This window comes from Apus apus, chromosome 2, assembly GCF_020740795.1.
Source record: "Apus apus isolate bApuApu2 chromosome 2, bApuApu2.pri.cur, whole genome shotgun sequence".
Classification (NCBI taxonomy): Eukaryota; Metazoa; Chordata; class Aves; order Apodiformes; family Apodidae; genus Apus; species Apus apus.
Window position 1 is genome coordinate 66,062,189 of NC_067283.1, and position 14,197 is coordinate 66,076,385.

At 39.1% G+C, this 14,197-nt stretch overlaps 1 protein-coding gene across 6 annotated transcripts in view; it reads right to left on the reverse strand.

The window, feature by feature from the left end:
- The window catches only part of PHACTR1 (phosphatase and actin regulator 1), a 294,543-nt gene that overhangs the window by 68,939 nt on the left and 211,407 nt on the right, over positions 1–14,197 (reverse strand). For all 6 annotated transcript variants that reach the window (XM_051611908.1, XM_051611906.1, XM_051611910.1 and 3 more), the window contains one exon: positions 2,418–2,498. In XM_051611908.1, coding sequence (XP_051467868.1) covers positions 2,418–2,498 — 81 coding nt within the window. The remainder of the gene's footprint in view (positions 1–2,417; positions 2,499–14,197) is intronic.

Consider the following 14,197-nt stretch of genomic DNA (forward strand, 5'->3'; position numbering starts at 1 on the left):
GCTCTCTGCAGTTCAGTCTGGAGTAGCTTCACTTGACTAGTTTAAGAATAGGGGTCACTGAAGTGAGAAAAGCATTTCTTGTTCCCCAAATATAGCAGCTGGACAGCAGTGACCCTCCCATGTGTGAACACTGTGATTTGCTGCACTCTGCTTTCACCTGCTGGATAACACAAAGTCCTCTGAAAAGTCAGCAAACCCTGAAGCAAACAGGTCAGTGTCTTTTTACAGAGCAGGTGAACAACTTGCTAATTGTGTTTTTTTTCAATATAGAAGATAGGATAAGACCAATACTAAGTACACTGCCAGCTCCAGAATTTCTGTTCTTGAGTCAGCCTATACATATTACATTTCCATATTTCTGTACAGATTGTTTTTAAGAAAGAAAAAGGCAAAATGGTTCACTCACAGGCTGATTCTGTCTGCTTTGTCCACCCCTTAGGAGAGGGAGACAAAGAGATTTAAATTTATGGCTACATGTATTGCCTGTGCAAGATGCCTCTTGGCATGGAAGGTGCTACCATCATTAAATAAAGCCTTCTGCTACAAAGTGCTAAAATCTGCCACATTTTCTTGAAGGATTAGAGATTATTTAACAGGAATTAGAAGGAAAACTACTTCTCCTTAAGGTTCGCAGTGAGATATAATATCCCTTATTAGAATTACTCTCAGATTACTACACCAGTGAATGAAATACTGCTTTAGTTCTACAAATCTTGTCTTACTCATATCTTGGTACCATCAAAGCTACCTGGTCACTGCTACTATACTTGTGTATTAGCACCTTCTTCTCTGCCCTACCTCCTTCTTTTAAGGAGGAGTATCAATTCCTTAGCTTTCTGTGTTTGCAACCAGCAGGAAATAATGCAGGATACTGAATAAGAAGTCCAGCTGTTTTGCATTACAGCTTCCCTTTTAGTGGCTCCTGACAGTGAAAAGGTCCAATGTCTCCGGTTTTTTGCACTAGAAATGGGATGAAGCAGCATGTGTTTCAGACCAGTTTTTTCCTGATATTAAAAGGTGAAAAATGACTACAAAGAGGGATTAACTTCTTTTTTTTTCAGATGAGGACCTCCAGACAGCTTAGTATCTGCTTCACAACATGATATACTAGAACATTATTTGATGAATGGTGAAAGCTGCGACACTTCAGTAGCGATATGGTGGGCAGAGTCAAGCTGCACAGGAAAGATTTTTCCTGGGGATGCCTTTACGTTTATGTGGGGATGGGTCAGAAAGCAGCTATGTGTGGGATGTGAGGCAGAGATGAAGGAGGGAACAACCTGGATGGTGGTGAGGCTGAAGAAGGGCAAACCTTTTGCCAGGAGTTGTTTATACCCTGAAGTTGCATCTAGGATGACTTCCAAAGAGCAGGCCATAGAGAGAGCACAGGCAGCATTAGATCTAAAGGATCAGAAAAATCTAAAATACGTAATGTCTAAAAAAAGCAATACTTAAGGACAAGCAGCATTTTGCTTTGGTTTTGCAATGTTTTTTATTTTTTCCATTTAAATAATTAAACAGTTTAGGATAGTAAATTTTTAAATAATCTCTCCTTTCCCAATAAGCTAGACTAAAAAAGCAGGTAGCAGATTTAATACCTCCAGACTTTATGAGACTCTACTTTATATGTCTGTGACAGTTTATAACTTCTATTGACTTCTAACAGGTTTTCTGCTGGTATTGTGAAAGACTTTTAGACTTTGAATTAATGAGAATTTAAAGCACATGTATAAGTTGTACTGAACTTAAGAGGCAACTTTGTCATGTCTTTATATACCTTGCTGAAATCATTACTTTAGTTATTAAGTAGGGAAGCAAAGCAAATAAAAGCTGAGGTTAAAGATTGACACATATGTAACAGATATCAAATATGTGTTGCATTACAAATGGTCTTTGTAAGACAATGGCATTTTGCATAAATACCTTAACAACTCAACAAAATAGTTATCCTGAACAAGGAATTACTACTATTATGTCTTCTGAGCTGTTTCAAGAGATTGTGCACTGTTCTGTGCTAGTTAGTACCCAAAATATTTTAAAATTTCCCTTTTGCACAACAGTTAATTCTGAAGTGACTCAACCATACAACGACAACACATGTAGGCACAGAACCACTCCATCTCTCTGCAATCTGGATGACTTGATGGTTTGCAGTGACTGGCTCCTGTACTCTGCCATGATTTGTATTTCCTTCACATTTCTGATTAGCTTTCAGTTTTATTTGCTAGCTAACTACCACATTCACCCAATGGAGAGGGCCAGTCAATGGTGAAATCAAACAAGATGCTTGGAGACCTTATTCTGCAGAGTCCTACAATTCAGGACAGTATTCCCTGTTCTCATATGCTACAATAATGTAATATCTGACCACAAAACTATATGGGATGTCAATTTAACACAGTGAAAAGAACACTTACCTTTATCAAAAATTTCTTTCAGCACTCCTCGTTTTATAAGCTCCTCTCTGCTTTGCCTCATTGATATTTTTCTTTCCAAAGCTGTAAGCAAAGGAGAAGAGTCAATATAAATAGAAAAGAATGGAGATAATTATTTTACAAGACTCTGCCTTTTGGCATTTAAGAAATGGTTTTTCTCCTCTGCAAGTCAGTGGCAAATTAAGTGTCTCAACATAAAGGCTACTACTGGCAGTCCAGAGAACCTGCCTGATGGTTGACAGAAATGGCTGTACTATAGACTGATAAATTTGAGGGTGTACCTGCACCCCTCTTGCTTAATTTTGACACAACCCAAGCATTGCTCTGGAGAATTAGAGACAGCAAAGGCAAAAAAAGGCAATTAGTGCAGAAGCTGGAGAGGGAAAGGTAAGAAAGGAGGCAATGCAAAAGATCACTTCAATGAAAGATGTGGCCACGGACTGCCCCCAGGCCACAGAAGAGGGCTGGCACCTCTGCTGCCCTGAAGCCAAGGCTTTCTTGCCACAGTCTCCAGTGAGAGCAGATGAAGGCATTTAGGACAAAAAAAAGAGCTGTTTAGTAGACTCTTCTCCCTGGAGGAGTGTTTTCTCTCCAAAAAGCTGTAAATGAGGGAAACTCCATAAAAGCCACTGCAATCTGCACCAGCCCTGATCAGCCTTAGTCCTGTATTTGCTGCTTGGAGACCGTGGCTAGTGAGGCAGCAAAATGACAGATAGAAATTTCATGTTTGTTTAGTCCAGCAGTAATTAAAACAATGTCCAATTAACCAAAACACCACAAAGGACATGCGTTCAGGCAAAGAGCTGAAAGCCAGCAAGCAAGGGGCACAAGAAGTGATGTGCAGGAAAGGCTGTGGCTGTGTGTGCTCTGCAAGAAACAAGCCTGTCCCTGCCAAAAAAGAGGCACAGTCAAGGGCGAACTGCTTCTGCCATATGCTCCCTGATCAGACCCAGCACAGATGCACAGACACACAGATGAACTGGGACTTAGCATCTTCAGTTTGCCCAAGGCAATTTTAAAGCAAAAGAGGCTCCAAAACACTCTCTCCAACCCGGAAAACATGAGGCTGTAACCTTTCCTGGCATTGCTGTGTGTTGGCTGTTCCTGCAGGGGCACAGTATACTTTGTATACTGTATTAGCTATGCTTATACTGACACACTGCACACATTTCAACTTATTTGCTGCCAGATACATATGAAGAGTATGAACAAAGCCAGCTTTGCTTCACTCTTTTCCATAGGATATATTTAGGTCTCCCCATTTCTACTATCAGTTTTGAACACGTATTCTTCAGGACAAAGAAAGTCAGTAGGGACAGTCAGTACCTAAACCCACCCTCTGAACTTAGCTTCATTTGAAGAAGTGCTTTAGGCACCTTGCTGACTTTCAATGAAACTTTCATTTCTAAGTTTCTAATACGCTTTTGAAAAGAAATACCAACAATCACACTGTGGAGTCATGTTGCAGACTGATTCCCAATCTTCTTTTCCCTGCACTGAAGGGGCCTTGTTCTGATATGGTATTTAAAGGTTTTTCCTTCTCCTCCTTTAGAATAGCTGCCCTCAGCCCCTCCAAAAAGAAAAGAAAACAAAACAAAGCCAGAACAAGCTACAGATAACTCCTGAGCTTTCTCCCACCAAAGAAGTTGTTAAAACCCTGACTGACCTTGAAGAATTTGGTGGCACCAAACACCTTTTCCAGTAGGTCTGGGAAACTGCAATTTTCTGTCAGTGTAAGCAGGAAACAGCACCCAGTCTGTCTGAGCTTGTTCTTCAGTGGGAAATCAAGCCATTTCTGGCTTTAGTACAGATGGCCAAGTACAGCCATCTCTGTACTTTACCTTAAATAGCTGAGTAACAGATCCATATTTCATATACAAATGTACAGTTACACGCCTTGGTTCACCATCTCACCCTCCTGCCTATTCAACATTTGGCTATGCAAGGAGGCACCAGTGTTTAGACTGACTTCATGGCTAGGAAAGGCCATCACACCACTAAAGTAGTGGTAAAAAACACGACAATTTTGTAGATTGGAGTTAAGGTTTTTTGGGGGACCAATGGCTATTGAGGGCTAGAAGGACATTTTGGAGAAGCACAGAAGTGCCTTTCCCAAAACAACCTCTGGTCAAGATATTAAAGGATTGACCAAGACTTCTCAAAGTCATGGACTGTTTTTGCAGTCTAGCAGAATTTGGAATATAGAATATATTTCTGGAAGATTCTGTTTTTTCAGACACTCCCTTTTCATTGTCATCCGCTTCTACTAACGAGTGGGAAAAAAAAAATCCTCCAGCTTGAAGCTCAGACCAAAACAATTTTTTGTTTCCAAATCCTTTCTAAGTAGGTACAGGACTTAAAGTATTAATTATTTCCCTGCTAAGCCAGTTTAATTAATAAGATATTTAGAGGAAGGGCATGCTGAGCTAAGAGCAGCACTGAATGATAATAACAGATGTTATACTAAAACTATGGAACATGCTGCCTTCCTTTAATACAAATCTTCCTCCTAAACAAGTCTCATACATTTATGTGCATAAACTGCTATGCTATTGCTGGATCAGGTGGAAAAAAAATTGCAAGAGCTTAGATGCAGAACTCATTACCATCTAACAGCTGAACAATGAAACGTTTCACTTATTCTGGATTTCTCTGGCAAAGATTGCCTGTTCTTTTAGGAAGGATTTTCTTTTCAAGCAGAAAGCTGATACAGAATAAATTCATTCACTCTTCAATGAGAAGTGATCCATTTACAGCAGAAGATAAATAAAAATCTGAGAATTAATTCTTGATTCATGAGAACCTTGTAAATTCAGTGATAGAGAAAAATGAAATAGAATTAGTATTTAACAAAAAGATGTATCACTTCACTGGTGATTTTCGTTGGTGATCAACCTCATCTTGTTAATTCGTACAATCTTCTAGCAGATTAGAAATATGCATTAAGCTCTCTTTATGGGGTCTACTTATGCCAGAAACTGGTTTTCTAACAAATTCATCCATTATCCAAGAAACTACCAGTTACTAGTTTATAGAAATGAGCATATGGGCACTTTACGGCATAAGTGTACACATTTTGCCAGTGTACTCTGCAGTATGCTTCTTCTTTTAAGTGCTGAAGAAAAAACAGTGGGAAATGTTTTTATTAATGTTTCTGAGCCGGTATTTTCGAAGTCATCCCTCAGGAGCAGCACCCCTCTGCTGTTCAAGCAGAGCTTTTCTCTGTGGCAGACCCATTAAGATCAGTGAAGCCTTGCCAGGGTCAGGAGGATTTCCTGTCCCTTCATTCAGGAAATCAAGCACAGTTTTGTCTTTATTCCTTTAATAAGCCGTTGCTCTCCATGATGGTTGTGATTGTGGGCTGCTCCTCCAGCTGAGAAGGTGAAGCTCACTGCTGCCTCTGTGCCAAGCACTTCTGCTGCTCCATTAACCAGCCAAAGAGGCGTTTATGTAGTCAGGACTTGTAACCTTTCTGTCTCTCCTGTTCCTCCTTCCAAGACATCTCAGATGAACTCTTCCAACCAGCATCTATATGAAAATAAACTGGTCCCCTTTGCATAACTTGTCATGTTGCTGCTTAAACCAAGGGGCAGACCAAATAAGCAAAGCCTGCCCTTTCTTCTCAGCTGACAACAGAAACTAAACTCCACCCTGTGCCAGCCATTTGAATCTTCACCTCACTTTTTTCTGAGGCTGCTCATGGCCTTTGTCTTAAAAAGCAATGGGCATTGCTTTGCATGAGTTCTTCCTTTCTAAGGCCACTATAATTTTCATGAGTATTTTAGAAAGCAAAGGTCATTATACGAATGGAGCTTAGAGCAGAAACTTTCTGGTGCATCAATTATATATGGATTTAATAGGCAGAATTTGCTTTGCTAATAATTCTGATCTGAACAATTAGAAACAAGCAAACCAATTGCTTTGCACAGTGATAAGATAAACAACCATCAATATTTCCTTTAGCCTTGTAAGGAAGAATTTCAGATGTGATGGATTCCGTATTAAAAGACACTACATCATCCTGGAATTCTTCCAACTACGTTCATCTTCTTGATAATCAAACGGAGCAGGATTCATCTGATACAAATGTTTAGTGTGGGCTTCTGCCTCTGAGTTGTCCTTATATACTAAGATCAAGTTGATCTCGGACTAATATAACCATCTAAAACAGGTGGAACTGCACTTTGGAAGTGCCTGTTAGTTTTTACTTTCCCTAAAGGAAGTGGAGGGTGAGTAGCTGAGATAAAGGTGCACAAAATTGTGGCTGAATCCACTCCTGAAACTGAAATTGACCGAAGAGGGTAGTTTTAAGAAAATAAATGTTGCTGTAGATTAAAGTCTCAGAAAGAGCTGAGGAAAATGTATGTCAGCTCACAAATGTAGATGTGTCAATTCACACAGGGCTCCATTAACTGTGGGATTTTTCAATAGCTGTGCATGACACTCACCATCACTGCTGTGAGCTTGAGGGTTGACCAACACCAAAGCATAGCCTGATCAAAATAACTGCTTTGCTTTTCTCAGTGCTAAATATGAATTTTGCTTGCCTTCAAACACTTGTAAGTCTCTTGAAGTCTAAGGGAAGAAAAAAATTTTCAACGTGTTTCTGAATCTTTGAGATTTAAAGTTCCTTGCAGAGTTTTGGTCCCTCTAATCTCGGACTGGGTTTTCCTGTTAACAGTACCATCTACAAAATCTGACTCAGAGTACTACCAAGAAAGGATTGGGAGCACCTTTTTATCTGTGATGTCTGCCCATGACATTTCTTGTTCTGGCTGTAGCCCAGCACTGCTATGAGATTACGAAGGGAGTGAACATCAGTTGGGAAAAGATGTGTGGATATTAAAAGTTGAGTTTGATTTTAAGACTTGCAAAGACCTCTTCAAATCAGGTGCTGTTACAGGAGCTGACTAAAAAACAAACCAAACCCTTTCAGCACATGAATCATTTAGAAAACTTGTGTGGCATGTGCTACAGGAACAAAACTTGGCATTGATGTCACAGTGGAGGATTAACTCCAAATACTCCTGAAGCAAACCAGTGTCATTATTAGCATTACAGAGGTGCAAAAGTGAGGTACAAACACACTGAAACAACTTGCCTTGTCAGCTGCTAGATCAGTAGGAAAGCATTAACAGTAACTGCTCTACAGAGAGTGGCCAACACGCTATGCTAAGAAATTATCCTTCTGGGCTTAAATTTTGTTAATCTATATTTAAGGCAAATCAAATAATAGGAAAAAGAGGCCAAAAAAAAAATCCAAGCAACCCTCTACTTATTATTATATCATTTCTAGTCTTATAAGTACAACTACATTTATTTTAGATTATGACCAGATCCAGATAAACCCAAGATCATGGATTTTGCAGGTCAAGCAGAGCAAGACTGGCAGAAGATGAATACATGAAAACAGGAAATAAACCAAGAAATCTTGACAAATAAAACACAACTGCTCTTCTTGTCACACTTTGAGAAGTATTGTACAGCAGGTTAGGGAGAAATTCAAAAAGCCAACCAGAATATTGAAAAAAATGAAGAAAAGGCATTCCTCCTGTTATTCCCTCTGAACTGAAGCTCAGCATTTTCATGAATTCCTAGGTAACCTTAGGCTGAGCCACCAACAGGTATGGCTTTCCACAACTTAATGAAAAAATGAGGCTCTGCAGCCTCATTAAAGAAATTTGCAACAAGGTAACATAGTGTATCTCAGAGTACACCTGCTCTGCAATTACAATGTCAGCACAGCACAGAAAGCCACATCCTGGGCATTCTGAATGCATAATTTAGGCATTAAAAAAAAAAAGTAATGAGGGGGTGGTAGTGACTTATTTGAAGGCTTTCATCCAAGTAAAAAATATGTTAGGTTTAACAGCCCATGCTGAAGTCCATACTGCTACCAGCACCCTATGTAGCTATTGCTAGATTAAAGATAAATGAAGAATTGCTATTACTGCCACAGTTGTTACTTCAAGGAAGCTATGTCCTACATGCCAGCAGAAGGCAGTTGACACAATCCTTGTATTAGTAGATCCATTCATGTTTTCACATGGACCACTAGCAGACGAAATGATAGTTTTTCCTACAGACTTCTGTGTTACAATATGCAGAAATTGTAGCATTCAAGAAAGAGTAAGAATGTGGGTTCTACTCATCAAGCCTTTGCAGCCAGGCAAGATGAGTGATGCCATTTGAAATTATTATAAAGAAAGAAATGTGTAGGAACAGCATCACCAGCTGTACATCCCAAATAATGGTTGGTTCTTATAAGTGACTCAACTTGCTTTAGGCACTCTGACATCTCAGATTTCTGTATTTACAACAAAAAAACCAGCTATGCTCAAAGCAAATTAGTGAAGAGCTGGGTGAGATACCTGCAGTGCATTTCACTTACCCTGAGAAGATGGTACCCAGATAAACAATACTGCAGTATTGATTTGCAGTGTCAACTGTAATGGTAGAAATGTCTATTTGCAATATTCTGCTGGATAATAGTTCAAGCATTAGTTCAAACATCAAGCAATAGTTCAAATATTCCTCTAAGGTAAAACCAAAGCGTCCACATAGTGGGCATCACTAGAATAAGAATGACTCCTGTGACTCTACAGCAGAACAGAATTCTCTCCAGAACAGAGTTTACACATGGGATATAAATAACCAGGCAAGCTGCTGCTTTTGGATTTGCTCCTCATCAGACAAAACATCCAGATGGCAAAATACAGAGCACAGTTTACACAAACAAGTCCAGCAGATGTCCAGAAACTGGATTCTCCAGGGTAACTTTCAGAGGGTGAAGGAGTCAGTTTTCTTGGGACAGAAAAAGGAGGGAAAATCTCAAGATAAAACCGAAACAAGGGTAGGCTGATGATAAGAAGAGGAGAGGAATGCTTGGACAGACCACCAGGAGATGACAACCAAACTACTGGCTGGTATTTGGCCCCCTTGTTTGCCAGCTGAGAGGATCACCCTGCTGGCAGAAAAGAGCTGCGCTCAGTAAGACAAGGAAAACAGGGCTGGTGTCAGGAAGATGGGGCCAGACTCTTCACAGTGGTGTCCAGCAACAGAACAAGGGGTAATGGTCACAAACTGGCACAAAGGAGGTTTAACCTAAATATAAGAAAATAATTCTTTATTCTGAGGGTAACAGAGCACTGGAACAGGCTGCCCAGGGAGGTTGTGGAGTCTCCATCCCTGGAGACATTAAAAGACCACCTGCACATGTTCCTGTGTAATCTGCCCTAGGGGATCCTGCTCTAGCAGGGGGTTTGGACTAGTTGATCTCCAGAGGTCCCTTCCAACCCCAACTATTCAGTGATTCTGGGATTCTGTGACTTTTTTTACAGTAATAGAAAACTGCTGTGTAGATTGTATAACAGCTTGAGTTTACCTTACAACTGTAACTTTATGAACATATAATGCCTGGTACCCACAGTCAGAGAGATGTGTAAAAACAGTGCATTATGGCACAAAAATCTTACAAAACACAAAATCTTACTTTGGCTACTATGAAGAAAGCTTGATCTGCTGGTTGCTTCTATTTCACCAGAGAGGGATTTGAGCTAACTTAAACCTGCCCATTACCCAAAGTGTGTTTTTACACATACAACGCTGTTGTAGTAGATTACAGTTAGGAAACAGTTCTTCCACTTATACTGGAATAATTAGAACACATCAGCCTCCCAAACAGACACGCAAAGCAGATGGATAATAGTATATATGTCCACATGTACACCTGGTTAAAATAAATGTTAAAAATAATAGCTTGCAACTAAGAAATACCTACCTAAATTCAAAGATGGGTTAGCACCTTTGAGAGAGAAGCTGTTGAGATTTCAAATACTTCCTGAAAACTATTACTACTTTGGTACCCGCAGGAAACCTCAAGAATAGACAAATTTAAAAATGCATTTGTTATTAAAATGAACTGGCATTAACCCTTCAACACAGACCTCTGTTAGGAGGAAGCAGGAAATAATTAATTTAATACTTGATTATAGAAATGACTGAATCACAAAGCGACAGACACTTCCTCCAAAATAAGAAGATTCCTGTGTCACATCATCCAGCAATTATCTTTGGATTGTATTTCCAGCTTGTGCAATCGCACTTGCAGGTTGATACATAATAGACTTGATGCTGAAAAAAACCCAATGTGTCCTTAACACCATTGTCTTACCACCTCAAATAGTGTTGTCTACTTTTTGTTTTGGAAGCTGGAAATAGTTCAAGCCACAAGAAACCCACACGTGACATTTCTGTGTTTTATGCATTCAGAGTCTTGGTCTGATTTTTTTCTTTTTTATTTGGCTGAAAAGTTAATTTTACCAGATGGAGGGACAGTTTCCACTATGCATGGTCATCCTCTGGAATTATCAAAGAGAAAAAGGATGAGACTGGGATCTCAGCTACAGTAATACAAAAGCAGAACATCTTTATGAGAATCTGGCATGCACTATCCTGCCTTGTGGTATGAATTGTTCCATTATTTCACCAGAAGATACTTTGTAAAAATTCACCAATGACAAAATGGCTTCATGATCCTCTCCAGCTAGGGCTAAATTATCTGAGAAAATAAGGCACTTTTACACTTAGTATTATATGTTATTTTAGTGCTTTTCTGGTGTGCAGAAACATAGCTATGATGCTCGTTTGGGATGGCGAAACAGAGTTGAAAACACCAAACACCTTCTTTTGGGCAATAACAGTTTTGAACTGAAGTACTGATATAACAAGCAAATTCAGAAAAGGACAGGCAGGAAGGACAGTGAAGTAAAGGAGATAGCCTAGACCAATTTCTTACAGTGTAATCACACCATAAATGTAGATAATATTATAAAAAATAAAGGTATAATGGCAGTCTGATATCTCAGATTGCAGAAGGATCATCCTGGGTTTGAGTTAGGAAATTTATAGAAGTCAGTGAATGAAGATGCTCTGTGCCATGTTAGTGCCTTTAGAGTTTTAACCCCCTTTTTTTTTAAGGTCATCGAAAGAAGTCATAAGAATGAACATCCGCTAGTGGATTAATAACATTTAGAAAGCAAGGAGGAATGTCCCATCCATAAACAGAGGAATGTGTACGACCTGCTCTGTGCTTCACTGGACAGGCTGGCAATAAGGAGGAGACAAAATTTGCTGATTGCAGTCAAAACTAAGGCTGACTGCAAAGAGCTACAAAAAGATCTTATGATACTAAATGACATGTGACAAAATTCAACATTGATAAGAGCAAAAAAGACATCTGGGAAAAGGCAGCCCTGTACACACTTAATAACAGCTAAATTAGTCATTCTCACTCAGAAGAAACTCTGCAGAGAATTCTCTGAAAACATCATCATAGTGCTTGGGGCAGTAAAAAAAGGAAACAGAAATTAGGAATTATTAAGAAATAAATACAGCATCCTTGTACTAGTGTACCAGTCTGCAGCTAATGCAAGTCTGGTTATCCACCTCCAAAAAGATACAGGAGAACTAAAAATGTTACGGAAAAAGAATGATTAAAGGGATGGGGTATCTTGTACAGCAGTAAAGAGTAGTAATAAATCTGTACTTTTTTGTCATCTCTTCTTTCCCACCAAGGTCCTGGTCCCCTGATAATTACAAAGATTTATGGTAACTGTCACTTAAGCTGTGCTCTGCATGAACCAGATAGTTCCCTTGAAGGAAAATCAAGGCATAGAACAGGATAGCCAACAACAGAACACATCTCTTACATATCCTCCGGTGGCAGCTGAACCAGACAGGGCTCCCTCGGCCTGGCACAGCCCTTCAAAGCAACCCCACAGCACTTGCACTCTTTTGGACCCAGAGGTGAGGTGAAACTGATGCCAGAAGGGCTTCTGCCTTCTAAACGCATGGCAGCAGTGTGAGCTCCTGCTGTCACACAGCATGGTCACAACTCATTGCTCTGAATCTCAAGCCATAACAACACAGAGAGATGTGGGTCAGTCTGCATCTTCTGTGCTCAGGACCATGGGCCATGCTAGAACAAATAGCATTCTAGCAAACTACAAAACAGAAGCTTTCACCCTGGGAAACAGGCAACTGATGGGGAATACAGCAGAGGTCTAAAACACCATGAACAGTCATTCAATCATTTACAAAATGCAAAAAATCAGAGTAATCCAACAAAATGACCTACATGTATGTAAAAAAAAAAAAAAGAAAGATGTGTCTTCTTTCATTGTGGAATTAACTGCAAGAGTTATCCATTAAAGTAAAAAGTGTAATTGGGTTCAAACGACACAAAGCGATGGAGGAAAAAATCTACACATGGCTCCTTAATTTGGATGCAGCTTTTGGCTTATGAATTTCTGAGTGCTGGAATCTGATTTGTTATGAGAGGGGACAGGGAAATGTGTACTTCCCTGCTGCTGGCATATGGTTTTACTAAACATAACTGTTGACTGCAAGAAAAGATACTGGGCTACATGAACTTCAGTTTGATCCACTTAGTCTGTCCTTGAGTGTATTTGTTTTTAAATTATGTGTGTAATGAATCAAGAGAAAACATCCTCAATCCCAACACACAAAACTGTATTCAATTATGTAGCTGTTGGGAAATGTGCAAAGGCATCTGATTTGCCTTTGAAAGGAACTTGAATTTTAGCTCCGTACCATATACACCAGGGGATTTTTCTTGTGTGATTAAATCAGACCTGTTAAGTAACACAGAGTTCAACACACTGGCAGCGAGCATGACAAAAATGGCTTGAGGTTTCATCGCCTGCGTAGAGCTGGTTGCAAAAGTAGCTTACTAGCTAGTGTGGCATCCAAGCTTGGAAAGAACCTTTCTCAACATGGGCTTCAGGATTTTTCATTCCTTCATTCCAGGGAAAGTTAAGATTTTTTTTTTCCTTTTTCTTTTTTTTTCTTTTTACTTTTTTTTTTTTCTTTCAGATCTAGGAAACAAGAGTGAGTGCTATACCTCACATAGGACAAACCTTAGCTATTATTGATTGCTACCTGACAGAGCAGTACATGAAGTGCCAATGGAACGTGAACCTGAAGTCTGAAACTCTGCCTGATGTAGCCTAATGACCTGACTGTAGATGGTTTCTTAACAAAGAGAATAAAGTCGATCTGTTTTGCAGATTTTGACTAATGCTTCACAGAAAAAACAAACAGAGGCGGCAAATTACTGCTCCAAGCACAATTACAGGTTTGATGAAAGCTGACACTGCCTTGAAATATTTTTCTGAAGATTATAAAAATGCCATTATGTTGCTATAAATACATTAATTAAAATATTAATGAAGTAGCTTTAAAATTCAGATGTAAATTAAGACATAACACAACTTAATGATTAAATCTACCTAAACATTATTATGTTCTAACTGTATCTTGATCTTTTTTACATCAGTAAGATTTGAATGATTTATTTTTGTGAAAGTTCACTTATTTCTGTTGCATAATAACCATAGATGTCAGTCTATTTCTGCCATTATAATTAGTTGCTGTGGAGATGGTTGAAATATCATGGATTATAATTGCAAATGAGGAATAAGCAGCAGGAAAAGATGACATTGATAATCTGCAAATATTGCTAGGTTACTTGAAACTAGTTAATTACAAGATATTTGAATTTCCATAGTAGAGAGCTGGCACACAGAATATGGGGGTGGTGTACATTTCAGATGAATACACTGTGAAGAAACACAATGGTTACATGTGATGGCATCTTAAATGTTAAAGTAAGATTATTATACAACCCATGGATCTTATGATTTTGTTAGATTTAATTTTGCTTAAGGCATATAGAAAAG